The sequence below is a fragment of the Dromaius novaehollandiae genome, chromosome 24 (genome assembly GCF_036370855.1).
Source record: "Dromaius novaehollandiae isolate bDroNov1 chromosome 24, bDroNov1.hap1, whole genome shotgun sequence".
NCBI lineage: Eukaryota > Metazoa > Chordata > Aves > Casuariiformes > Dromaiidae > Dromaius > Dromaius novaehollandiae.
In genome coordinates this window covers 3,943,658-3,971,443 of record NC_088121.1, presented here as the reverse complement: position 1 = coordinate 3,971,443, position 27,786 = coordinate 3,943,658, and the positions used below count along the sequence as shown (strand labels likewise).

General features: G+C 45.3%; 1 protein-coding gene across 6 annotated transcripts in view; it reads right to left on the bottom strand.

The window, feature by feature from the left end:
- ACAP3 (ArfGAP with coiled-coil, ankyrin repeat and PH domains 3) overlaps positions 1–27,786 on the bottom strand; it is a 114,051-nt gene that overhangs the window by 9,895 nt on the left and 76,370 nt on the right. For 2 of the 6 annotated variants that reach the window (XM_064525475.1, XM_026100627.2), the window contains exons 9-25: positions 27,399–27,473; positions 26,009–26,020; positions 17,696–17,808; positions 13,897–13,948; positions 13,358–13,458; positions 12,820–12,931; positions 12,007–12,215; positions 10,990–11,059; positions 10,769–10,863; positions 9,953–10,167; positions 9,229–9,333; positions 8,702–8,803; positions 4,815–4,907; positions 4,435–4,655; positions 4,167–4,276; positions 3,380–3,490; positions 3,206–3,267 (exon numbers count right to left, since the gene is read on the bottom strand). In XM_064525475.1, coding sequence (XP_064381545.1) covers positions 3,206–3,267; positions 3,380–3,490; positions 4,167–4,276; positions 4,435–4,655; positions 4,815–4,907; positions 8,702–8,803; positions 9,229–9,333; positions 9,953–10,167; positions 10,769–10,863; positions 10,990–11,059; positions 12,007–12,215; positions 12,820–12,931; positions 13,358–13,458; positions 13,897–13,948; positions 17,696–17,808; positions 26,009–26,020; positions 27,399–27,473 — 1,858 coding nt within the window. Of the gene's footprint in view, positions 1–3,124; positions 3,268–3,379; positions 3,491–4,166; positions 4,277–4,434; positions 4,656–4,814; positions 4,908–8,701; positions 8,804–9,228; positions 9,334–9,952; positions 10,168–10,768; positions 10,864–10,989; positions 11,060–12,006; positions 12,216–12,819; positions 12,932–13,357; positions 13,459–13,896; positions 13,949–17,695; positions 17,809–26,008; positions 26,021–27,398; positions 27,474–27,786 lie in introns of all 6 variants that reach the window. The other 4 variants (XM_064525476.1, XM_064525478.1, XM_026100629.2 and 1 more) reach the window with 3 other exon arrangements.

The following is a 27,786-nucleotide window of genomic DNA, read 5'->3' as shown; positions in this document are numbered from 1 at the left end:
GCTCTGCAGAGCAATGCCTCTGCAGAGGGCATTTCACACAGCTAATTTGTAAGACTAGGGATTTGCTCCTGACGCCACTCAGACTGATAGCAGCATTACCACTGACTGCAGTGAGCAGGCTTGACTCACAAGGGAGGGATGTCAAACAAGGAAGTGACACACAAGTGAAAGGGACCCCTCTGCTCAGTGGAAGAGCCCATTTGAACTTGGGGCAACTTTGACCAGAAAGAAGACAAAGTCCAATGCAAAGGACTGAAAGACCAGGCTCCATGAAAATGTATGGCAGTCACTTTCTGTGATCTGGTGCAGGAAACACTGAGTGGGCAGTGATACTGACTATAACCTCACACCAGTTTCAGGGAGAAAGAACTTTAGCTCAGGGCATAGTAAACGCACATTGAAAGAGATCATGTAGCAGCCCTGCAGGCCACATCTCCTATGCATGCCTGCCTACATTTAGAAACACTTATATGGATGCATGCCTGCAGTCAGCCCCCTCCATTCAGTGATATGACTCCAGTCACATATGTGGGAGCTACAATTAGAACATCGTCCCAACTCACAAAGAGACTGTTATCTGTACTATACATTTATACATCTTAAAATTCCTCTGGAACTGAATTCTAGCAATGGCAATGTTTACACCACACTTTAATCCTGCATGCAGTTCTGCATCACTCCTGATGGTGCCATTGCTGAACACAATATGAATACAGACTAAATGATCTGCCAAATATTAAGGTCACATCCTATAGCTTTTACTCAGAGAAGAGTTCAGAGGGAGTACTGCCTGGTTAAAGACTGCCAGAGAGTTTCACGGCCAGGCACCAAACAGGTAGGAAGGGAGAATGCAAGTTTGCATGGTACACTTCCCTTCCAACCCACTAGTGTCCTAAATTATCACGGTTAAGAGCAGGGTTATGCCGGTACCCAGCAGCACGCTGGGTACAGAGCAATGATACCATATCTGTCACCTAGGGCCTCAGAAAGAGTGGAGTGGTGGAGAAGATGCAATGAAAGGCATTGCCGAAGGTGAAAAGGCTGATAGGGCTGAGCTCATTAATTTTGATTTTCTAATTCTGGTGGAAGGAGATTGTTTACTATTTTGGGAAGAAATAAAGGCCCTGAGGCCAGATTCTGTACTGCCAGTGATCTGGAGCAATTTCAGCACAGTCACTAGGACTATTCCAGATTCATGACAATTGGAACTGAGATCAGAACTCAGCTCCAAAGGGAAAAGGCATGAGAAAGCCAAAAGGCCAAGACAGAGTTCAAGAACCAGATGGCACAGACAGAAAGTTGTGGTCTGTCTGCAGCAAAATCTGGGGCAGTGCTTCCCTGAGGAAGCAGGGACTCTCCCTTGAACTAAGAGGACACACTAACAGAGTCCAAGTGGAGTTTCTCTACTGTTCCATTTTTAGACATGTGGATGGACTCTGAGTTCTGTTGGTTCAGCATCTGAAGGCAGAATTACATCAATAGAAATAAACCACAGAGTAGTCTAATCCACTAAGGGCTGCAGCATGATAGCAACTAGTATAAAAAAAGTAAAGGAGCCAAACATGTACTGGATGAAAAATGGCTATATCACTACTGATATAACATAGAGGGACTGGGAATTCTGCCTCATAACCTGTGTTGCTTGCAAGATCCTGATCCCTCAAGATCCCAGCACTTCCTGTAAGGCGCTGTGGCCCAGCCCCCAGAGCCAGCAGCCCAAGCAGGAATAAATACCAGTTGCAGACTGCCCTCCAGGAGCCAAGAAGAGCTCTGATGTCAACAGCAGTTGAAGGCATTCAGAAGGGACTCTTATGGGAGCACATCTCAGCTTGGCATCCAAATTACCAGCCCAAGGGTAATCTGCCAGTGGTATGCATGCTCTGTGAGTCCTCCCAAGAGAGGACTGCATGGTTGCAGCATCTCTGCACAGCTACTGTGCAGCTGTACAGCTGTGTACAGCTACCCAAAACACAGACTATAAAAATAGCAACAAAGTGCTCTGAGTAGAAACACGTTCCCCTACTTCAGCAAAGAATAATACAAGAAGGAAACAAAGAAGATTCTGCTGGTCACTGGAATCAGGATACTCCAGAGTCCCTGGACCAGCTGCTGAGATGATCTATTCATATGTTTCAGCATGCAGGGTTACACATGGAGGAGATAAACATGCAAGTAGAAATCTCCACAGAGATGCTAAGTCAGAAATCTGAAGTGATCAGGAAACAAACCAAACCAAACTCAAATTGCATCTTTCAGGCAGCCATTTAGGCATTGGGAATTGGACTTGGCTTTTATTCCCTGACACAAGGCCCATCGCCAGCGACAAGCTTCTCCCAGCCTCAAAAAGTTAGCACTGCTGCTTCGATAACAATGTGCTGATCACATCTCAGCTCAGGAAGCATGTGAGCTATGGCTTTGACCAGCTAGCCACCAAGGGCCCCCCAAAAAAAGGAAGCGTGGCTGGTATAGTCCTGAGAGCATGTAAGGTGGGTAGCCATCGCTCTCAATCCTACCCCTTCTGTTGTGCCTTCTGGAGCAAAGGCCCCACCAAACAGCCTGTTCCTGGCTTAGAAGTCATAGTTCAGTTTTCTAAACTGGCCCCAGCAGCTTCTGCATGTTGCAACAGCCCCAGGCTGCTGGTCATGCTGCCAGGAGGGCCCCATGTCAGAATTCCTTCCAAGCAAACTGTTCAGACAAGAATTCAGTGCATAGTAACTACACTGCAGCAGAAACATGACGGGTTTGTCTGATCATATTGTTGGTGTATATCTCCTGGTGATACAGAGTTTCCTTTTCTTCTCTTTTCTGCTTTTTAATTTTGTTTCTTTAATGCTAAACTCTGGTCTTGCATACTTATCACACATACAAGCCCACATGCCATGGTCTGTGTTTATGCCCTAAGACTCTCCTACATGAGATCAGCTATCCAGTAGTCAAGCATGGTAACTTTACGGTAACAGGAAAGGTTCTCCTTCCTGTGTGGATCTCAACCTATATGCGCAGGCATTAAAAACAGACCAATCTGCAAGAAACACCAATATACCAAGGGTGGGGCTCACAAGGCTTCTAGAAATCCAGCCCAACTTCAAGATGGCAAAGGGGAGGTGAGGGAGTTGTCACTAACACTCATCTATATTAAGGCTGATGAACTCCTGTATACACTTCCTGTACTGGAGCTCAGTAGGGCTGTTGCTGGGGTATTGACCTGGTTGTCCGAAGGGGCCCTCTGCTTCTCGCATTTCCTCATTCATTCGAGCCAGACGCAGCCTAGAGTGAAACAGACGAAGAGAAGGGAAAGAGGTTTGGTTATTCCTTCCTGTTGGCTATTTTCAGGCAGTGTTCCTGCATTCAGGCACCAGGAAGTCACGGCTGCACTTACAAGGTAACTATATCTGCATTGGCTGCCTGGACTGCAATACTGAGCGGGTCCTGCCCGTCTCCATCCACTGCATGCTGATTTGCCCCTCGCTTCAGGAACAAGCAGACCTGACTGATGAAGGGAAAGAAAAGACCATCAGAGCAGAAATCCAAGCTCCACAACCCTCGTACTGGTGCTGGCAGAAGGCACTGTCCTTCCCTGGGCAAGCACAGCTCTCCTTGCCTGGGAAGGATCCCCTCTGAAGTGCTTTTTGGGATGAAAACCTACTAGAGCTGCCCAATCTACTCATGGAGATCTGCAAGGAGTTGTGAAAAGCAGGTCTGAAACTCACAGCTCCTTCCACTTGCTCTGGTGTCAAAGGTTCTTATCCAGAGTGGCTGCCCTGGCGCACATGCCCTAGGCTGGGAGAAAGGTCACAGGGGAGAGAATTTGGGCCTTCGCAGAAGCCCAGGACAGGGGATCACCTGTATAGCTCCATAATCCTTAGAGAGCTCATAGATTGGTTTTACTTCTCTTTTCTCTTATACTGGTCTAAAACAGGAATGATTGTGCTGGAGTGGAGAAAGGAATTTGCCAACAGGGTTCCATTTACCCCCACCTATCATCGTGGGGGCAATTACCTTAGCACATCAACAAGCTGTTGACGCAAGCTATAAAAAAGGATGCTTTGCAAATAACCAGTTCACCAAAACCCAGCTCCCTTGGCCCCTCTTGACTCTTCATGTTAACCCTGCATCTCCATCCCACAGTGACAGAGCATGTCAAAGCAGTGTGTAAAGGAACCTACCCAGTATGTCCCAGATATGTAGCATGGTGCAAGGGAGCCCGGCCCTGGATATCTCTTTGGTTAACATCTGCTCCATTCTGCAGCAGGAATTCACAGGCTATCAAAGAACCCTGAGAAGGTAAAGGGGAATTTCTAAGTGAATTCAGCCAGCAGTATTGAGAGGGGACATAAGCATGTACCATGCGCATCGTTAGTGCACTCTGAACTGGGCTCAAACCCTCACACTCCCAAATACAGCCTCCCAGCCACAGCCACCAGCACAACCTACCCCCATCACAGCTTGAATCAGAGGAGTTTTGTTTTCATCTTCATCATTCACCCAGTTGACCTCAGCACCACGTGCCAGTGCTTCTGCCATGAGAGGCAGATTTCGAGCTTGTGCTGCCTTGTAGATCAACAAGCCAGGATGAAGCTCCCTCAGGTCCTCCAAATCTGATGCTTCCTGTTCGATCTCCGCCTCACCGCTTGACTCTTCCGACACCTCACACTCTGAGAGAAAGGGATGGGGAGACATGACCCAAAAGGTTGGCATTTCCAATTTCCTGTGATCCCTGTTGTTCTTGGCATGAGATGGGCCTGACCATCTGTCCTGCCTTCACCCTAGCTGCCTCCCCACATTTCCATCAGCAGCCTGTATGTGACACTCACCTTCCTCTGTCACACTGTCCACCACTGAGCCAAACACCAGAATATCAGTGCTGCCATCTGTGCTGCCTCCAAGCCCACTGTCACTGCTCAGACCTGCAGGGCCAACAGAAGACAAACAAAGATCATTTTAATATGCAGGCAACCCAGCATCAGGCACAGGTGAGACCACAGAGGGGAAGGGCTGTGCAGAATGTCTCACACACATTGCACAAGGCACTACTGACAGGGCAGAAGGGCACTGCTACCCCATTTAGCCCCACTCAATAAAACTTCAAGGAAAAACTGCAAAGCCTTATGGTGTCCATGGCCTTACACTTCCCTTCACATAGGGATGCGCCATCATTGCCATGGCACTATGGACTGCTGAGAACAGCACTTGCCGCAATCTACGAGGGACGCTGTGAAGTAGACTGGAGCAGAGCAGCAGCAGAGACAGCTTTGCAGCAGGTTATACAGTGTCATAAGCAAATAAAGACACCCCTCTGCTTTTACCAATAATAATCCCAGTTCCCCCTCTGTTTGAGCTCTCTCAGAGCTTTTCAGTTGTCACTGGGCCATGTGCTAACACATCACCCTTGTGGCAGATTATTGCCCATGACTGGGCCAAGTAATATTAATAGTAAATATCTCATATCGAACTCTTCAGGCATCGTCCACTGGCTGATTCACCTCCACAGACGTCCACTCCCTTTCCCCAGTGTGCTTCCCATCTTCCATGCTAGGGTGGCGAATGTTACAAAGCTGCTGATTACATACAAGAAATGGAGTCGCAAAGAGATGAGGCAACTTGACCAAGGACACAGTGTGTCAGTGGCAGAGCAACTTTGTACAACAATCAAAAAAACAGAGGAGAAAAGATGACAGAAAAGAAAGAAGCACGTGTGGGACTTGCCCCTGTCAGAGCAGGGACAGCACATCACCTCCGTCCTGATGGATGCCCTACCCCCTTGGGAACTCTGGCTGGGCTCAGCTTCCTGCTGCATTTATCTTGACCATGACTGTCAGGGTTAGGAAGCATCCTTCTCTTTCCCTTCCCAGCACTCAAAGGTTGAAGCCCTGAGTGCCTACACCAAGGCAGGCTCAAATCACTGTGTTTAGAAAGAAAAATAAGCCAGGTTGTACCTGGCAACATATTTCTGAAAATATGAGCTGAGTAGCCTTGGCAAAGAGTAGCAGCAGGGAAGCCTGCAAGAACTAAAGATGTCAGTCTGGAAAACCATAGCAGAACAGGACATCTTATCCGTAAAGGCTGCCTATAGACATCTTCAGAGCACCTACAGCTTGAGTCTAGATAAAGAACAGTCTCTCTGAATCACTGGTCCTCAAATCATGGCTCACAACTAATCCTTCCACACTGTTCAAAAGCCACAGGAAATAAAATTACAACAGAAACCAGTGCTGAGTGCTGACATGGCCCTTTGCACTGTGATTGCTCTGTGTTGTTGCAATTGGGCCAGACTGACAACCTCTGCTGCTGGGCTTCAGCCAACCCTCCACAGGGGCTCACATTTAAAAGCAGGAAGTTTATTAACCCACCCCAAAACAGATTCACATTAAATGTGAGGATACTGGACAAAAATGTCCAGGGCCCCTCCTTCTCTGGCAGAGTGATATCATCTATGGAAAATATGAACCCACACTAATTGCTGTGACATCTGAACACTCCTAAAAGTGGAATCCAGATCCACAAAAGAGCGTGAATTGAACATTAGATCCTTCTAAGCTTCAGCGATGAGAAAGTCAGTCTCAAAGTCATCACACAGCATCTCACTTTGAGGCTGGGCACTCCAACAACTTTCTACCAGTGCAGTCAGGACAAGGACACATTTCAGTGATGTTCAGCTGCTAGCTTGAATACCTTTAATGTGATTTGCATCACTGAGAAGAAAACTGGCTCATAGTCTAGCCACAAAGCAGGTCACTATGTTACTGCCTTTCAGTAAAATCATTTCAGAGACATGCCATTTTCAGTAAAAAACTGATGGCAAAAAAACAAATATAAATGAAGAGAAAAAATGATCTCATTTAATTCATACGGTAAATCATTTAGCACTAAATATTTTGGGCCAATTCTAATCTGGTACATCAGTGTAGATCCAACCTTGTAAGATCAGATCCTTGTCAGATCCACACTTTTATATCCATACAAGAACAGACCTAATGTGAACATGTGACATCTAACACTTTGTCAGTAGTCTTGTATGTTGTCAGTACTACATTAATAGAAAATAATCAGTACTACCTTCATGGAAAATTTCCATTATATCCATTAAATTAGTTCCAACTAGATCTTTAGTTCTCTAGATCATTTTTCAGAGCAACTGGTATGTTTTTCATACAATGATGTACAATTTCCTTAGTATATATCATGAAGCAGTACCCTTCTGACCTCCTACTTATTTCATAGAAAGAATGAGTATTTGAAGCAGCATGTTAATTACTACTAATCCACTTCTTATGGTGCACTCACGCTCAGAAGGCGTGAGATGTCCCAAGCACCTCACAAACGGAGCCCAAATAGTCTTCTGGTATAAAAATAAAACATCCATAAAATTAATGGTAATAATATCACTCAGACTCAGGCATGATACAGACAAGCAGACATCCTCTGCTCTGTCAGTACATTCACTCATGCCACAGACCACACAGTTGTTCCAGTCCTAGTTGCTTGCTGGGCAAAAGCTTCCATTTGCATTGACCTGTACCAAGCTGCATGGCAGATCTTCAAGAGAAACTAGAGACCAGACTCAAGACAGTGAGTACCCTGGCTAGAGATGGAGTGGAGAAGATTATTTCTGACTTAAGAATTTGAGGGATTTTGCTTCTCTTCTGCTGTTTTGTTATTCAGATTCATTCACTGAAGAATTCTGGAGACTGTCCAATGCTTATTACAGGTAGTGAATATTCAAAAGATAAGGTGTTTGGATTGGGCTTGGTAACTTCATAATTGGGTGAATGCAGCTCCCAGGGAAGGTCCGAGGTGGCATATACCATGTATATCTTTTTTGGATCCACTGCCAGAACAATCACTGCTGCTTTTTGTAGAAAGCAAACACTCTGTATTGTGAGGCTCTGCTGTCCATTATGTCAGCATAAATAAAGAGCAACTCCAGTGAGATACATGTCTGTACTCTAGGTTTGCAGAAAAAGCAAAAAGGGAGAATCTGGCTCGCAGCACACAAGTATTAATGTGTGAAAAAAATTCTAGTTCTGTTGCCACTGAACCAAAAATTCCTGTTTTCTTCTGCAGGAAGAAGGCTGCTGCTGAGCAGCTCTGAAGCCTTGCATCACCCAAGTATTTATTCCTGCAACCAAGTTGACTAATGCTGAATTGCTTGAAACTAGAATACCCTTTAAGGCACTGATTCAGACAAGCACTAAAGTACATGCTTCGTTGATTTCAAGAGGAGATAACATGAAAAAGGAAAGCCTGTGATTTTCTGCTGGGCTGACACAGAACCTTAAATACTTCTCGTAAGCTCATACAATCACAAGCAATTGAGTTAACAAGTTTTAAGAATTTGCTGCCCCTCAGCTGAAGTGCAGTAGTGGACCATGCTCCTAGTCTGTGACAAATGCAGAGCATTTGAAGTAAATGCCTCATACTTCCTGTTTGCGATGGTCTATCTGCACGTACAGGAATGGATTCTGTATCTCATCTAAGGGACAGTTGTTTCTTTAAGATGCAGTAACTCGATTGCTGGAAACCCTATGAGGCTTTTTGTCTTTCAAAAGCCTGCCAGCCTGCCTTTCCCCCAGGGGACTGGTTGTATAAGTCCCAATCCTTTGCTTGAGAAGATGTATATACAACTGCCTCTGAAGTTTTACTTGAAACAAGTAAAATTTGGGTGTCTCTTCTGCTGCTGGCTGCCAGAGCGTCACCTTACCTCCGTCCAGGAGGAACGGCGTACCGCTCCCACCGGGACCAATGCCACTGCCACTCCACAGGCCACCTGCTAGCGGATGCTGCATAGAGATGTGGCTGGCACCTAGAGGAAGGTGGACGGAATATGAGGGGAGTTCATTGTCACAAACAAAAAAAAAATGTCCATAGTAGGACTTGCTAAAAAAGGAAAAAGAAAAAAAACTAAACCAAAACCAGAAAAAGCTGATAGAATGCATAGGCTGGAACTAAAAGATGTGGGAAAAAAAATCCCATCCACCAGAATGCAAACACGAGGAACTGACTGCATAGGATATTAAGTCAAATGCACTAAAGAGCAGTGGGTTGGAGTTTGTGCAAATAACTCCTCATCACTCTCCTGAAATATTTACCCAGCATGTGTGATTTGATCAGTTGGCTGCCTCTCCAGCAAGGCCCATACCTTGCCTTCAGGTCTGGTGCAATGCGCATGTCCTAGAAGAGGTGGGAGGCAAAGCATGCCGGAAGCAGAGGTGCTTTCTTTCTACTTACTGCGTGGGCCCGAGCCAGCACCAGTGTCAAAGTAGGAGAAGAGAGAGTCCAGCTCGTCAGGGCAGAAGAGAGAATCTCGCCGGAACTTCCGCTCCAGGGTGGCTGCTATTTTATGCAGACAGATTTTGAAATACACAGTTAAAAACAAGCAAATGAAAAAATGAGACAAACAGTTCTGCAGCTGCATTTACACAGGCTGAACTTGCATGTCCGATCTATACCAGATGTGTTCAGTGCCATAACCATCCTCAGACAAACTATTAAGCAGTAACAAAGAACTGGCCATAGGCTATGGTGCACTGCAGGCCAACAGTCAACCCAGAGCATTTTGGGCAGCCAGAACACTTCATGAGCATGGCCTCCAGTATAAACTGAGCAGGTTAGAAGTTTCTCTTTGTTTTTGTTCTTTTTAACTTATCGAAAAGCAGCAATACAAAGGAAGCAACCTAGCTGATTTAGAAGCTGTTGGGTCACCTAATGTAATAATCTCCTTTAACCACAAGCACTTCCTTAAAAAGATGAAAAATGTTAGGAAATGGCTCTAAAGGCCTGTGTCAGGAAGGTTTGTACAATAGCATTTTTGTTTACATCTCGGTCAGGCTGCAGGCCCTGGAGAGAGACAGGGCTGCACATGTTATTAGGGCAGTTGTGCAGACATCTACAAAGAGTGGTGGGCAGGCAAATACAGCTCTATATGGGGAGTGGGACAAAGGAGGTTCCCCACCTGACGATAACGTGGCTGGTGATGCACTTCCTGCTTCATGACGGTACTTTCTTCGAGTCGTGGGTGCTTTCGTGGTGCTGTTGTGCCTCTGGCACTTCTTCACACACCAGCGCCGAGGTTTCCTCTCATTCTCTGTCAGAGCCTCCCCATTTGGCAGCTTCTTCAGGAATTTCTTCTCCACATACTTCACCTTGATCCAGGTTTCCTTGTCCTGCCTAAGGGGAGAACAGTATAAAGCTGTGTATAGGGTCACATGGCTCACCTAAAGCAAACAGCCACAAGGAAATGAGGTTGCTCTGGGCGATTTTTATCAACATAGCTCTGAGTTCTAAAAGCCAGTGAGGACTGTATGAAGGAGGAAGAGCTTCTTAGGCCTCAAAATATTTCCCGCTTTAAAGCAGAACTAGGAGGTGAAGCAAGTAGCTGAGAGTGGAACAGGATGTTCAAGCCTAGGCCATACCATGTACTTCAGCTAAACCTATTTGCAAGGTCTCAGAGCAGGTGTAAACCCAGTAAGCCCTGGCTCCCAAGTACATTTCATCACACTGCTGGCTGGTAATGGCACACCTCTTTGTGAGTGTCAAGCTCAGGCCAGATGCAGAAGTGGGCTGAAGTATACGTACCTTCCATGCCCAAGCCATTTAGGCCACGAGAATGAGAGTTTGGGCCCTCACTGAAGTGCCAGCCACACTTGCAATCTGGCTTTCCAGAGAACTCAGGGTAGAGGGTGGGCTGGGGGGATGGGGGAATGGGGGGTGGGGGGGATGGATACCTTTCCACAGGGCTGTGAGGATCAGTGCACATGCTCAGACTCACCTGGAGCTCCCTGCTGTAGGTTTCTTAAGTCCCAGCTCCTCACACTGTGCCTCATATATCTGATTCATAGTGCTGTTCCCCAGCTCGCACATCAGCTGCAATGAAACAGGTAAAGAATGAAACTGTCAGATAAGAAGTTACCTTCCAATTTACTCCAGCAACCAAATAAGACTCCCTCCATGTCCACCCTTTAACTCCTACCATTAAAAGTCAACACTCACTTTCAGTAACTCTGGCTCCCAGGAGTCCAGTGTGAGAGATCGGACCTTTGAACAGTGAACACCCAGACTTCTATTTGTCCAAAAGAAGAAAAAATGAAATGTTTACAGGCCTTAAAACAAAACTGCTCATGCATCATAAGATGAAAAAGATCAATACAGTTTTTATGCATATATCTATATATACCTACAGCAAAGAGGCTTATGTTCATATAAAACAATTCCCCTCCCATAAGATATTCTTCTGTACTATCTGTTGCTGAATCACCCCATTTTATTCTCCTTGTTTTTTAAATCCTTAATAAGTCTTCCTGGTTATTAAACACAGGATGCAGAAGAGTTTCACTGCTTTAGGTGCATATTACCACTGTATGTCTATGATGGCTCACTAGTGTGCACTGTTGGTGAGAGCAGGCTTCTGCAATTCAGTTTGCTGATAGAGCTGATGCTCATGGGTACACTCATATGACATTTTACACATAGAAAGCAGGCACAAGGATTATTTGTCATGTGTAGAAAGTGAAGAATCAGAGACAGTGGGGGTAATTTTCTGTGTTATAATGAAAATCTAGTACAGTGGGAAACAACAGCCAGCGTTCCTGCTTCAATGACTCAACTTTTTGTAAGTGCTAGAAGTGCATCAGGGAGAAAGATACTTGCTCTGCCTTTCAAAGCTTAATTTTGTAAAATGCTTTGTAAATGAGAAGTGCTAAATATTATCACCACAGCCAAAGGATTACTATTCAGGCTGTTTAGGTTGCACTTTGGGCTAGACTCTGTGCTTTTCTCTGCTATGTGGGCTACCAATACCAACTACTGCACCTGTGCGGGAAAGAGAGGGAGTGTTTTACATATGCACACATGGATGTACCTGCACATACAAGTACTGCAGCAAGCTGTTACTTCTGAATCTATCTGTACAAATATAATAGTCAGCTATAATTGAGGCTCCATCTGTATTCCAGGAGCTTACATTCCATGTCCCTAGGTGGCAGCACAGAGCACACACGCATGCAGTACCTGTGGATACCAGAGCACTCAATGCACAGCAGAATGCCCAGGTTGATACTGGCCCAGCGGGGATCTGGCTGACCACAGTCACAGCACTGATCATTCCCAGGGATGCTTTGAACTCTCTGCAAGATGGTCTCCCCTTTCATGTTGCGCTCCCGAGAGTCAGTAGCAGAATCAATGCTGCTAGTGGATGGGGAAGCAGTCCGATCCAGCCTCTGCAGGGAGAAAAGGATTCTAGGATCTGCATAGTATTGTGGAAGGAATCAGAACGTTGCATAGTTCAGGCATCGGTAGGAAGCATTAGCCAAAGAGGAATGAACTAGTGCTAGTCCAAGAAGGGAAAGCGTAAAGCCTCATTAATCTCTGTCGAGAAAGAATGGGAACAACAGGGACAATAAATCACTTTAACGTGCTACTGAAATCTGCCACGAGATGGTGCTTCATCCTTTCCCTGCTCTAGGAGGGCAGGCATCACTTCGCATACAGCCTCAGATGCCTGCTGCCATGGTGCCTTGCAGGGAGCAAGCAGGGGAACATAATTTCCAAGGGAACAGCAACTCAGAGAGGCATGGCAAGAAGGTGAACATGTCAGGACAACACCAATTTAAAGCCTTGCTTTTTCCCCCAACTAGCTTGGTAAGCATGGCTTAGATTGGTGACCAGTCATTCCTTTGAGCTAGCACTGCCATCAATTCCCTACCCTGAGAGCAGCAGAGTATTTCCAAATGGTCCAGCCACCCACATTGGACCCATCAGCCCAAAAGCCTGCTATCAGGGCTCTGAGACACAATTGGGGATCTTCCTTAGCCCTTCACTTACTTCAATATAATAGCTGTCAGGACTCTCCCGGTAAGCAGAAGCGATGCTAGCTTGAACAGCCTGAATCCAGGCCTGACGCAGCTTCTCTGAGTCAGCCTGTAGCATGCAGCTCCTGCAAGGGAAAGCAGCAGTTGGGAAGAGCAGAGGGGCAGGACAGAACTGTCCCATTTTATCCTCAGCATAGCCTTTCCAAGGGGGCAATGCTTTGATTTAAGAGGCAAAAAGGGCAGAAAATAATCTTGTAAGACTTGCAATATAGGGGTGCTCCCTCTTCAAAAACTCCAGGCAGACTTGCTAGCTATTTTGAAAAGCTGACCGTTGCTAGCTTCACTGCCTGTGCATATATTAGGTTTGGGTGGCCTAACTTCTGGCTTGGCTGATGTCTGCTGAACTTCACAGGGACTCTGGAGTACAGGCAACAGTATCTCCCTGTCAACACTGAGGAGCCCAGGGCAGCATCTACTTGAATCTTATCTGTTGAAATTTCATGCACAGTCCAGCTACTGTGAGGATGGCCTGGGAAAACTATCAAACTTACTTGGTAGGTGAGACGACCTCAAAGCAAAATCTCCTCTCTATATCTTCACATGGCTTGACAGTACAGAGCCGCAGGTCTTCCACCACTACTGTGAGGACATCCTGAAGGGGAGAGAAGAGGTGGTTTTGTCCAGCTCTCTGAATCTGCGTCATAATCTGGCTTGCCAGAAAACTCTTCCCCAAGCCCTGCTGTTCAGCAAATACTGGGTCCAGGAAGAACAGAGCCAGCCTGCCATGGGATAACTCTAGTGCGATGTGAAGCAGCTGTATCGAATCAAAGCATGATGAAGTGGCAGGTTTACTGGGGACTTCACCAACTTCTTCTGCTAAGCAGCAATGCTTAGATCCCTGCAAACACCATCCATTGCCACTCAGTTCTCAGCACAGCCTGGCTTCAGAGTGTAATAGTGCCTGAATGGGCTTGCTGTCAGTCTGACCTAATCCCTCCTTCCCCCCAACACAGTGCAGAAGTCCTCAGCAGAGAAGGACATCAGACAAGTTGGGTAAGCTGCCAGGGCCATGTGGGGACACCTCACTGACCTTTAACTTCTTCTGGTACACCAGCTGGCTGTTCTGTATGGAGAACCACCTCCTGAGGAAAGAGAGAGAAAGAGGGGAGAGAGAGAGAGATCATAGCATATGAACAGCAACAGAGCTATAGGGGGAGAGGCAGCACCCATTCCCCTGCAGAACAGCATATTTCTGCATTTACAAAGACTGTAATTTATTCCAGGAAGCAGGAAAAATACTAACGTGGTAAGAAAAGTTCACTCTTCTCCAGTGCTCTCCTTCAGAGAATAAACACAGAATTTACAGCCTTAAGGAATGACTTCTTTTAGCATTGAGATGCTGTGGTGACAAGTGTCCTAGATATGTCAATGTATACGAAGACAGAAGGAAGGAAGAAAGGAAAGAAGAGGAATAGGGCTGTCCCATATTGCTGCCTTAGATTCCCAGGGCAGAAGTCTGCGCATGTGCATTGGTCCTGGTGCAGGTAGTAAAACCAGTACCTGTAGGACACTGGTTAGGGCTGGACAGACCTGCACAGTGGGCACATCTCACACTTACTATAAAGGCTAGATTACTTGCACATGCCATGCCTGATGCAGTGTGCCTCCAAGCACGCTGCCCCAGGGAAACCCAGAAATTCCTCAGTATCACAAAGAGCTTTTCAGGAGGGAAAAAGAAAAACCCATCTCAGAAAACCCTGCTAGCTGGCAGCCCTACAAAGAACATTGGAGGAAATCAGGTGAATGGTTGCACATCTTGCTGCTTATCTAGGCTATGCTACTCACTGCGTGGAACTCTCTCTACCCATTATTGTCTAATGGAGGCAAAACTGAATGTAAAGGATCCTGTTGTCTATGGCTAGTGCAGGGACAGTTTTATCTGAAGGGAGTCTACCTTCTTGGCAGGGCAACAGACCACCAGATACTGGCCTTCCACTAAAATACAACTGACAGCAGGTCCACATGGTGCTGATAGCAGAGAAAATTCCTTGGTGTCTTAATCTCCACTGCTAAATCCAAGCCCTTGAGTTGTTTCCTCATTTCAGGATCCAGCCTAGGATTTAGCAACCTGATTATCTTCTTGGAGGGCAATGAAAGCTGTGAGCACTGCTAGACTTCAGGAAGAATGTACTGAAAAACTTGAGCGTAAAGAGTCAAAAAGGCTTGGAGCAGGTTGTTATTTACAACATGTATTACATGCTCAGTTTGCAAAGGAACTGGGCTCCCTGGGAAAATGAAATGAGACAAGATTATCATCTTTGCTGAGAAATTAAACAGAGATAAAAGGCAACAACAATAAAGGACTCTGTCTGTGGAGAAGGGGAACACAGGTAACTGGAGGCCATCCCACCTACGTGGGAGCCCCTTTTGATCAAGTTGTGAACTCATCTAGTTCTGCATCTCTCTGAGCTGCTGTGACAGGAGTCTATGCTCAAGGAGCTCTGTTGTCACATAAAGCTGAGCAGAAGGTTTATCTCAAGTTTTTGTTTCTGCTCCCAGTTCTTGTAGCCCTGTTCTCCTGTTCTGCCAGGCCAAAACAGGCATCACTGCCTGGTGCTTGCTCTTAGCCTGAGCTCCTAAACTGTGGGTTGTGCTGTTCTCTCCACTTGCCCCTTCCCCCTCACAGCAAGGGGCAGTTGTTAACAGTGAATAGCTGAGCAACACCAGGAAGGTGACATGAGTAGGTTATGGGAGCTGTGAATGGCTGAGATGTGGGTAGATATTGCTGAGAGTGGGTGGGACTGCAGGGACAGCGAGGGCTGTGAGGAGGATACAGACTATGGATAAGTGGAACGTAGGAGGATACAGGGAAGATAGCTGGGATGTCAAGGACAGGGAAAACTTGGAGCCTTTGACACATTAGCATTACTTCAGATGTCAGGGAAACCAGAAGGCCTCAGAAGGTCATGTTCCATCCAGGATAAGTGCCCTTTGGTGCAGCCCTTGAATTCGCAGCCAGGATGAAAAGGCAGTTACTTGGAACTGTTCATCTGTTACAAGAGTCAAGCTTTTGAAGCACAGGTCTCGACATTACCCTGACATACTTTGGAATGACCTTTTGCTCTGCAGAGATGTGTGGTGTGCAGTGAAAGCAGCCATACGCCATACAAGAGACCAAGGACTGAGGCAATACTTTGCTTAGAAAACACCAAGTAGGGTATCCTAAAAGGCTGACAAATTCAGTCAAGATACATTCTGGTGCAACAGCTTGTGAGCACTGAAATCAAACACCTGATGCACACAGTAGCTGGTGTTGTGGCTTCTGGTTCCTCAAAGTGCAGAGATAGCACTTAAGTGTCAAGGGACCAGAGAGCCTGAGGGATGGAAATGCTATGCTTAGTATCAGGCAAGGTTTGGGGAGAAGAAATGACTTACCTAACCAATTTATAGATCTCTAGCAATTTCAAGTCTCTTGTCTGTCCAAATATGGGCAGTTTCTGTGCATACCATGGACTGTTCAGTGAAACATTTAATGCTTGCTTATTCCAAAGTCCAATGCTACCACATTTCCAACCTTGCTGTGGAGTATACTCTGAAAGTATCTGATAGCCAAACACAGGATTTCCTAACACTGTATCATTTCCCTGTTACGTGAGAGGAGGAAATGTGGGTCAAAGAGGCATTGATTTCATGCATTACAAACTGACTGCAAGGGTTTGAATCCTTCTTTTAATTGCACAAGCATAAATGAAATCCATTGACTAACTCAAGAAAAACTAAACACACAAGTGTCAAGCAAGGCAAGAACATGAAACCTTCTTTGCTTTCACTTTCCCAAGGTCTCTGAGAGCTGTGGAGCCTCATGACTAGTGCAGGAGGCATATGCAAGTCTGGCATTCCCAGTGACGCATCAGCTGAAATATTTATAAGTGACTAAGAGCAGGGTCAGCACACAGAAGAGCCATCTCAGCTCCCTACAGCTGATATTTCCACACTCACATCTCTCTCCCTTCAACAATAGATCAGTTTGATTCTAGCAGCTCTTGAAAACAGCGCCTGTCCTCCTATGTTAGATGTTTCTCTTGATGGTTATGAATTTACAGCTTCCCTAGGGCAAGACTCCAGCTGCTTTGTGTCCTATTTTCCCTGCATGGAACCTGGTCATTGTTCCATTATGGAAGGCACTCAGACATGTTTTCAAGCATTTACTAAGATGTAGCAAATCGTGGGCTGACTCATTTCATAATGCAGCCTGGGAGGAATATACCAGTTTGCAAAAAGAAGCAGGTTCGTTTTAGTGCAGGAAAATAATAACCACTTATGTAAAATACAAAGCAACCAGCTCTTTTACTGAATATTGTCTCTAACATACCAACATCAGAACACTGCACAGTGAGTGGCTTCACAAGTTCAGCACATAGGAGTTAAGAAGCACTGCACTGCTAGGCAATTTAAATGATCTTCTACAGGCAGATGCTTATTTCTCTTCTACTCTGAATTGAATTGACACCACATAGCTTTATCAACACACTAACTTGGCTAAGTTAATCTATCTGGATATACTACTTTTCTCAGGAGGACTTATTTGCTCAGATGCAGTGTTACACTAATATGACTTCAGGTTCTGAGCTTACTTTTGTCTGGAATGTTCAGAGCATGAACAGAGCAAACTCATGTCTACATGCAAAACACCCCTGAAAGAAAAACCTCCTTATACAGAAACTATCAAAACAACCCCACTTAACTATTTAGTTTGGAATCCTTCCAGTGACAATGACAGTTACTGAGATCCTACCAAAGGTGAAAGGCATTCCTGTGCAGGCATCCCAGTAATAGCTATGTTCAGAGCCTTGGCTCAGTTATCAAATAGGATATGAGTTATTACTGACCGATTCCATGTCTTGAAAGCATTGCTAGCTCTCTTGAAGAGGTAGCCTTCCATCACCACTCCATTGGGGGCATCAACATTAAACTCCATCTTTGAGTCATCATAGGAGAAGTCCTGCAGATAAAGAAAGATTGAGATTCTAAGAAGGCAGTGCTCCTCAGGACCAAGGTACCTATGCCAATGAGCCTAATGAAAGCATCAAGAGAAGCACAATGCCTCTATCGAGATCCTAAAGCCTGGACATAGTCATCTCTCAGAGCACACCCCTGTACGTTAGCAGGATGCAGCCATAAACACCAACGATGAATAATCCTCATTCCAGTAAGCTCATCCGTCGCTATTACTTGGAGAAAGTGCAGTACACGCCATAAACCTCCAGTGGCAGCTGATAAGGAGAAAGACAGTTAGCTTGGTATCTTGAGAGCCAGAAGTTCTCAATCTTTGGGGCAGTCTGCAAGGGGGAGTAAACTGATAGAGGTGCTTTTCAATGATCAATGATCAGCGGTCTGCACCGCTGCTGCCTCTGTCCCACAAGGGGCCAGAAACAGACCAAACCTCAACCTTTTCACACATGGAAAACAGGCATGATGATTTCCAGCAGAGAAGCAAGATTTATCAATCCTATTTTCATTAGTTGTCATCATATGCCATCTTCAACCTGTGCTCACTCATTTCTCTATGCCATCTACACTATGCTGTTCTACCAGAGATAATTTGTCCGGTTTGGACTGATTCACCAGATCTCATGGATTCTGACAGCTGGTATGCAGGACACAGAGCTCAGAGAAGAGCAGCTGCTCCCACAGAACACAGGATTCTTCTCCCTGGGCAATGATCTGCCTCCTTCCCAAGAGAAACTAGGTCATGGAACCCACATGACTTTCCCTTCTAACCTGGAGAACTAAGGCATCTGCTCTCTTTGCACACTGATTTCACACTAATGATGCATTCTACCCACATTTCCCTCTTCTGAGTGTAAATATTTCTCCCTGCAACACTTTGTTCAAAGACCCAACAGTACAGCGAAAAGCAGCCCCATTAACTTAAGTGCCTTTTGCAGCTCAGCATATGAAGACTTCTACAATGTTTTGTTGCTAGGCAACATGTACTTCACTCTCATTAATATGAGTTATTTTCATGTTCAGAGATGCCAGCTTGTCTAGGAGGTGTCATAATAATACTGATACAGAAGGAGGAGATATAATGGGACAGGACTGAGTCATTCCTTGGAAAGACAGCATGATGCCCAATTAGGCACTGGAAACTCTGCTGTAAGACATCTAATTAAAAGGGGTCTGCACAGTCCCCAGTCTTCTTGCCATAAAAGGGGTGAATCCCATGGGGTCTCCTCAGCAGACTCTTTCAGGTACATATTACAAACAAAGGCTAGAGTGAATTTTCCTAACTTGCAGTCACTTGAATCTGATTTCTGTACAGCTGCTCCAAAGTGAGACTTCTGTAAATGTGATGAGAATCCACACTATTTTATGGTAAATAACGCAAACATCCAAATAAGGATTTTATTGAAAAGTACATAGCAAAGGGAGGACAGAACTCTTTCAAGCACTTTTTAAAGATGATCACTTAGCTGTACCTCACTTTGTGGAAGAGGCAAAAGTAGGTGGGGAGCGGCACATGCAGTCTAAGTATAATGGCATGATTTCTTCAGCTGTCCTCATATAAACATGCAGTGTGATGGTAAGGAGGATATGTTGCTGACAACGAATGCAGAAAGAACAGACAGGCCATATGCATCACTGGAGTAAAAGTAAGTGGAGTCAAGCCAGGTGTTAACTTAATCCTATTGAGTTTGAATTGTATGACACCCTCTCTCCAAATTGTATGGCTGAAGCAGAACAGCTGAAGGCTCACAGAGCTGTTCTTTGCCTTGGAAAGAACTCTAACCTGCATCAAACCCAATTTTAAAAGGAAAGTGAGAATTATACACACATACAACATGCACATATACAGCTGATAGGACACAGAGCCATCCAGATGGTGTCCAAGTTTTGAAACAGATTGCTAGGAGGAATTACTTGTTTACGTTATTTCAAAGCTGTTTTTTTTTTCTTGTTCTCTTATTGGTTAGGAAATATCCCCTGGCCAAATTCTGCTCACATTTCTACTGATGTAATTTCTGAGCAACTCCCCTGATGTCAACAGAACTACTGCAGGGCAACTGAAGGCAGAATGTGTTCCCCAGCCTTATAAACTGGATTTGTAAAGTAGATCCAAATCAAGGAAGAGATGTGAGGGACAAGGACCAGTCTGCCTCTCCCCACTGGGCATATGGCAGTCTGATCCATGGGGCTGTATGTTCCAATTCATTGCACTCAGCTTGGGTACACCTGGAGCCTTTGCTACAAAGCTATGCAGTTTCAAAAGACAAACTAAATAAGGTAAGGGGAGGCAAAGAGAAAAAAAAACAGAAATTCTCCCCTGATCAGTATCATTTTCCCTTCTCAGCCAGGAAAAGGCTGAAACAGAAATGTACAGAAATGGTTCCAGTAACTGAGAGGCAAAACCATGGCAGGACTCAGGATGGTTTAAGGTCCCTGCCACTCAGATTGCATCACAGGAGATTGATTACTATCAGTCCAGGAAGAAGAGAAGGTCAGCTTCATTAGGAGTGACTCAGAGGGACAGAATTACCCTCTGTTTCAAGAAGATGTATAACTCTTCCAGCTCAATAATGGGAAACCAGAACATGGCAAAGTCAGAGCAAGTCCACTTTGTTTGAGCACTGACTCTGTCCTCAGTACCTTACTTCTCTAATGAAAACAAACTGGAACATTAAAATAAATTGCAATTATGAAAGTCCCAGCACACTAGAACCATCTTAAACAATGAGTTTAATCAATGGATTGCTAGGCATATCATCTTGCCTTAGCCCATACAGGGAACTTTTTTACCACAATCATTGAAAACAGAGGACAAATTCCTGCAAGAGGAGTTACAAGAACATCTGTTGAAGCCTCATGCACACACACATTTTGATTCCTGGTAAATGTTAGCTCAGAAAGCTTTCTGAGGAGATGATTCTGAGAATGGTGTTGAAACAGCATGGCAGCGTGTGGCCACAGCTACATACAGATAGATGGGTGATAATGAATCCCTTTGCCTGTCATACCTGTCCTTAATGTGTGCTTGTATCTGTTCTATTCATTGGCACAAAAAAAGATTTTAATCCTGTTAGCCCTGGGAAATCAGTCAAAGAACTCTGGCTGACAGACACTGTTCCTGCCAAGCACACCATTAACCATGCCATCAGTACACCTATCTTTGTGACTCTCTCACACAAGGGATACAGCACACCCAGCTGACTGATTCCAGGTGGAACTGCAAATAAACACCTTCTAGCCTTGTAAGCCAAGCAGGTATATCTGGGATGTGCCTGTGGAGAAGGAATGTGTCACCCATTCCACGACACTCACTGAGTAACTTTCCTGATCCAAATTTCACTTTAAAAAGCCTGACAAAACAGGATAAGGAACCTCACACGTTCTATCTCATCACCTCTATCTCCATTTCCTGCCATACGTGAGATTTTAATGCATGATTTTAATAAATTGCTTTTTTCCAAATTCTTCCCATCATTGCTATGTAAAAGGAGTGGGTAAATCTGCTTTAAGTGTGAGTTTGGACTGATTTACTTAGCTTTACATTTACCTCATTGTCTCTGTAATATGGATAAGTGCTTGCCATGGAAAAAGCTTGCCGAGATCGGGCTCTGTATGGCTTTGACTATAATTGCATATGCAATCATGATTACTTACAACAGTGACACGCTGGTCACACATTGGTAAAATAAACCAGTTGTCTTCCAAAATTAGAAAACAGATCTCTGCCATCATCTGCTTCCCTTTCTTTAACCCAGTTTCAGTAAACCATACCAATCCTGTCTCACTGTTCCCTCCCCTCCTCAGTCTTGTCACTTTGACTTTACACCCAAGGCTGCCTGGGAACTGATATCCTTTCAGAAGTGACATTGCAATGGTTTCCAGGGAAGCACGCTGAAGGCTGCTGAAACAACAATGAAATAACAAATTCCGAGACATCCATAGGGATGTGAAGAAAGGACACTGGTGTGGAGACTTTCAAACTAGCAAATGGAAAGCAAAAACCCAACAGAGGCACAAATGGATACAAAGGGATATATGAAAGGAAAAAAAAAAACAAAACCAAAAAACAAACCAAAAAAACCACACCACTATTTAAAGGTTGCCTCCAGGGCCCTTCCGTTAAGAACTCTTTTGTGCATTTCCACAGAGACTACTTGCATTGCAGAGGCCAGACAAGCTCTTCCAATTGCTCCTGTGAAGACAGCACTTCACAGAGAAAGTGGCTGATAAATTAAATAGACCTCCAGCTACAGTGAACAGACTTAACATGAATTGTGAAGATGTCCCTAGTCTCCCTTGAATCACTGGGGAGAGTCTTCCAAGTAAGAAGCCCTGCCTAAGACAATACCTTCTGAGGTAGGAAGGTCTTGTTTCTCTAGCACAGGTTCATCCCTGTCCCAGAGGGCGTAACAGCTGGCAGAGAGCAGATAGAACCTTTCTTTAAAATATTAAGACTTCCTTAAAATTCTTATGACAATGGCCCTCCCTAAAAAGCCATTGCATTGGCCCTTCATATCAATTCAACGTGGGGAAAAAAAAGTCTCTTTACAGTGTTTTGAGATCTACTGATAGAAAACACTATATCAAAACTAGGCAGTCATGACCAGTGAATCATTTTAGTCTAGCTGTTTTTAGAGGTTCAGAGACACATAGCTTACTACCAAATGCTACCAAATCTCCACATTGTCTGTTATCCTAAATGGTTTTGATTGCAAATACAACAACACATGCAGGATCTGCTTTCTCTCACAGAAGACAAAGGCTTTATCCAGAAGTGCCGTCTTTTCTTGTAAATTAACCAGTGATGCTCACTATTTAATATTATGTACACAGTAATAACATTATGTTATAGATGCATGTGTAGAAAAAAGCTTCTCCCAGAGATTAGTTACAAGCTGTATGTGACTAGTTTAGCTATGTGATTCTAAAGAGAACATAATTCAGAAGAACATTCACATTACTTATAGATGCACACAAACATTAGTGTATGCACATTCTGTCCTCTCCTGGTGCCTAAGAATATTTAAAGCTTTTCTCTATCTGATATTTTTTACGTCTGTGTGTACACACTATGTACATCCCAAGAACCTCCAAGGCACATAGGATTTCGGGGAGGGCTCCTTCACATACGTTCCCTGTTCTGCACAGACAACCTTCACTCATTCTGGCCAAATCCCATTTATAGACCTTTCATTTTTTTAATTGCCTAAAGTCAAATGATCCCTCTGCTCTGCAGCTTGCCAGCAGGAGATGCTCAGAGATCTGTGCCCTGCCCCAGGGCTTTTCCATCCCACAAACAGAACCAAACACTTGCTCTCCTGCAGTAATAAACCTGGACTTGCTCTTGGGTCATATCAGCAAGCAAGGTCCTACAGGCCTACCTTGCTCCCCCAGGATAAAGTGCCTTTTAAACTTTCTTCCCAAGCTGAACCCACCCTGCAGGGATTTCTCCTTACCAGGAGGTATTCAAGCCTGCCAAAAATCTTCATGCTGCCAGCTTCAAGGGAAGTTCTGCTGCTCTTGTCTAGAGAGCAGGGAGCAGCTCTGTGTCCTCTTCTCTCTTCACTCTCTAGAGTAGCATCTCTGCTAAGCACCGTGGGCTGGCAGCGAAGGAGGGATTTCTTTTTCAGCCTCTTCTTTACCCCTCCTACTCCTTTTTGGGTAACTGTAAGCTCTGCTGTTGGCTGTCAAAGCAAGGGATACTAGAGGAAGGAAGTCTGCTGCCTCTGGGGACCACCTGCTTGCCCCCTCCTCATGCCTCCTATTCAGTCAATCAGCTTAGAGCAAGGGCTAATTATCATACAGCTGTCACAGAGGGACAGAAGGGAGTGGGAGAAGCCAGACAACGCAAAGCAGAGTTGACAGGAGGATGCTCAGTCAGTGCACCCTGACCTTAACAGAGTCAGGCTTGTCTGCCTTTAGCAGGGTCTGCTTCCCCTGGCTTCTTAGAGCTGAGCCACACTTTGGCCAGTAATTCGACCTCTGCTCCAGTACAGACACAGAAATGAGGGTGCTTAAGTGCCATATGGCCTCTAGTTTGTTATTTACCAGCTAGACTAAATGAGGCAGAAAGCTCTGCCTTGGCACTCTACCCTCCTCCCTTCCCATGCAATCAAGGACCAGAAGTACAAGTGCTTCCTCCACTCCTCTGGAGTCAGTATGAAGCTGCAAAGGAACTTATAGCCCTGTATTCTTTTCACTTTCTGCGAGACTGGCCTACCAGTTTTGATGAAGTGGATGGGTTCAGGAAGGTCAGGATCTGGGAGGGAGGGCTGGTTTAAACGTTACCTTTTAACTCATCGCAACGAGTTGAGAAAGCTTCCTGGGCCCATGTGTTCCAGTGGTGAGTCCTCCAGAATTTTTCTCATAAGTGGGCCAACCTACAAGAGCCTCTGTGTGTCTGTGTGCATCTATCTGAAGCAACTGAGCCCAACCACAAGAAAACATATAAACTCATTCCATGTGTGGTTTAAGGCACAGTTTAGTTCGAAATACTACAGAAGTATGGAAAGCACCAAAACTCCGTGTCCCTCAGCCTCCGCACAGATATATTCCATACTACAGTCCTTTCACACATGCATCTCATGCACACAGCCAGAAGAGACACCCTATGCTTCACAGTAATGCTCTCTTCTTTCTTTGCCCAACAGGCAAGAGAGCTCAAATATTTATTGTAGCTGATAAAAATTCATGCTTTTCCCTCTCTCTTGCCAATTTTATTGGCACACTTTTTGTAAAGGTAAGCATTATTTTAATATGAAGTGGGAAGCCACAAATGTAGCCCCTTAAAGGTTTTGCAGCTGAGAAGACAGAGAGGGCAGTGTTTGAAATAGTAACAGCTTGCAATGATAGCTGCTCTAGAAATCTACACAAATGGTGGGAGATGCCCTTGAGAGAGTATGGGGAAGGAAGGGACAGAAGGAAGGCATCTGAATTTCAGCATCACAGAATATAATCAAGATTAACACTGAGGTTTCTCCCCTACCAAATTTCTTTTAATTAAAACAATAATGAAGCAAAATGCCACAGACCACTTCCTTATGAACAGGGCTCTTAGAGGGCTGCCTTCCATGCCTCACAAAACTGCTCAAGACAATTCAATTAGCAAGGCACTATCAATGGAATTTGCTCCCCCATCCCAGCACGCTTCAAAACAAAAATATGTTATTTCAAATGGAATTCTCTCCCTTGTCATCATGCCTCAGCAGGCTGTTTGGGAAGATACTGTGTTGAGGATAAAAGACACTTCTGTCAGTTGAATGCAACCAGACCTCCAAACTTTGCAACATACTAGAGGATACCTCTGAGTTTGGCTGGGCTCAGCATGAAGATACACATTCAAATATGTGCTGTGCTTCCTTTGAAGATTTCCAGATGCTCACCTGGTGCAGCATATCATGCTCCATTGTTATGGGAGGAGCTACACTGACTCAGGCTAGCTGAGGAGCCATCTGATAACACATATCCAGGAACGAAGCTTTTGAGCTTAAATTGGAATAGGGATGTTCAGTTCTCTCACAAGCCCATGCACACAAGTAGCCACAGCAGAAGCTAGGTCTGTGCATATGGATCCTGGTGAAGAGTAACTGTTCATTCTGTCTCTTGGAGCCCAACCCCTGCATCATTTGTCCAGTCAAAGTCATGTAATGTGAAGAGGTTTAACTGAAATACATTGCACTAGAGAGAGCCTCTGTGTTTCCTCAAATGAAGTCATCACTCCAGTAGAGCTCCCCAGGGGACTGATGGGTCACAAACTGATTTTCCAACCTTCAGGACACTTAACCAAAGGGAGCATATGCACAGGCCAATTCACAGCAAATGTCTGTCATGAGCTTTCAAATTACATTACATTTCCATTTCATGAAATATGACATTTTTTGAGAGAGAGCATTAGAAAGGGTCAGTTTCCTCTTGTGGAGAATTGTCAGTTCACACAAATGCCTGCCAGACATGGACTCCTCAGTGAGTCCTGCTCATGGCTTGGGTCCCGAATGTCTATTTGTTTTGGCTCTCAGAAATCCCCTCTTATTGTGCCACAGTGCATAGAGACGTTCTGGAAAACACAAAAGCAGAGGATGGCAGGGGAAGCTTGGGTCAACAGGTTTGCTTTTGAAGGCAGGACTTTTAAGTAAAGATCCAAAGCAGCAAAGCACTAGTTCTGAGAAATGAAGGAAATACATGTGGGTACTCACCTGCAGGAGGGTCTGCAAGGGCAGGTGAGCAGTCCATGAAAAAGAGAAAGAAAACAAGTAAAAAGTTTAGTTGATGTTTCTACAAAGCTCAGACATGGAATGATCCCCAAATGAAGGGTCCAGAAAAGCAGAGGTCATGTTAACCAAAGCTGCCTCCCTACTGAAGGCTCAAACTTGTCTGATAGCACATCTTATTATCTTGCCTGGCCATGGTGGCTATCCCCAGTTACTGCAGGTTTGTAGCACACACACACAGTGAGTTACCATAGCTCAGCTGACAATAGCTTGTTCAGGCATTGTAGCTCTATTGCTTTGGACCCATGGATCTTCCCCAGCTGCTCAGAGCTGTAGTCCTGTCACATCACCTTAAGCAAGGATCATCCAGACTGTGGTTTGGAGCAGGCTTGCACAAAAAAAGTTCACTGCAGTGTGCTTCTCTGTCAGTGGCAGTACTGAGCCCTGCCTTCTCCTCATGACCCATTAACATAACTCAGTGCAGCGTGAGCTGCCTATGAATGAAGAAAAGGCCCTGCAGCAAACCCTGCCTCTGGGGACCAAAGGAGTGCATCCATTCATTTGTCTGCTAGGTGATTTAACAGAGTCTCTGGCCATCTGGCTAGGCTGGGCACTCAGGCATGCTGCCATGCTTCTGCCTTACCATGGGGGAAGGCAGTGAGAGGCAGGAAGTCTGAATGGACAGATGTGTGAGCAGAGAGGTGTCAAAAGGGACATGCTAGTACTGCAGCAGCTGGAGATCATGGGGCTTGCTACACATACGCCAGCTTGCTCAGCCAGGGGAAGGATGAGACAGTAGAGGAGAGAAGAGGAAAAAGGGGAGGAGAGAACTGCAGGGATTGCAGTTGCCCTAGCCTCTCTCCAAACCAAAAGCAGCTCTGCTCCGCAGTCAAGTTGTTTTCATAGGATGGTTACAAACAATTACATCCACTGCTTTATCTCAGAACAGTTCACAGATGTGAACCATTTAGGTCTACCCACATCCTCAGAAGCAAAAAGGGAGACAGCATACAGGGAAGACTTACCAGAGAGAGTGCGGTCAGTGGCAAACAACTGGGAAAACTACCCAGACACCCTGATCCATGGGATTGTCCCTGTGTCCAGCTCCCTCGTGTACTGGCATATGTTAGTAGCTGAATGCTCTGCATTTGATCAAACCTACCTGCCAGCTAGACTGTAGGACAGCACTGCACATGGCTCTTGTCTGTGCATTTAACCAAGCCACCATCAGGTTATTATAGCTATCTCAGTAACTTCTACTGCTTCAAGCAGTGAAGGACTGCCTCAGCAAGGCTCCTCATCAGATGGTAGAGTTGCCACTCCCATGCTGATGGAGAGAAGTGCTGCTTGCACAAACTGCAGCCCCGGGACTCACCCTCTGCTGTATGAGCGCGTGCTTGTGCTCCATCTCCCTCTTCTCCACTGCAGAGTCAATCACCAGCTGGTCCAGCTAAGGAAAGGGAGAACACCAGGCAGAAAAAGCCAGGAAGGAGGTTTATGAGCCACTGTCCATCTCTGCTTCCCTGTTCTGGGATTACACCAGTCATTCCTAACAGCATAAGACCCCCACCAGAGGGGAAAATGGCCACAGTGAAGCTGCATTCGGGTAAACACTAAGAGTAAACATAGCTCCTGGCTGCCACCCCAATAGTGCTGCATGGCTCCCCTGACAAGTGCAGGCCTCAATGTGGTGCTCTGATCACTCCCTGATTACCAAGTATGGTAGGTGATCAGGAATGAGGAAGCCCTTTCAGGGCAAAGGG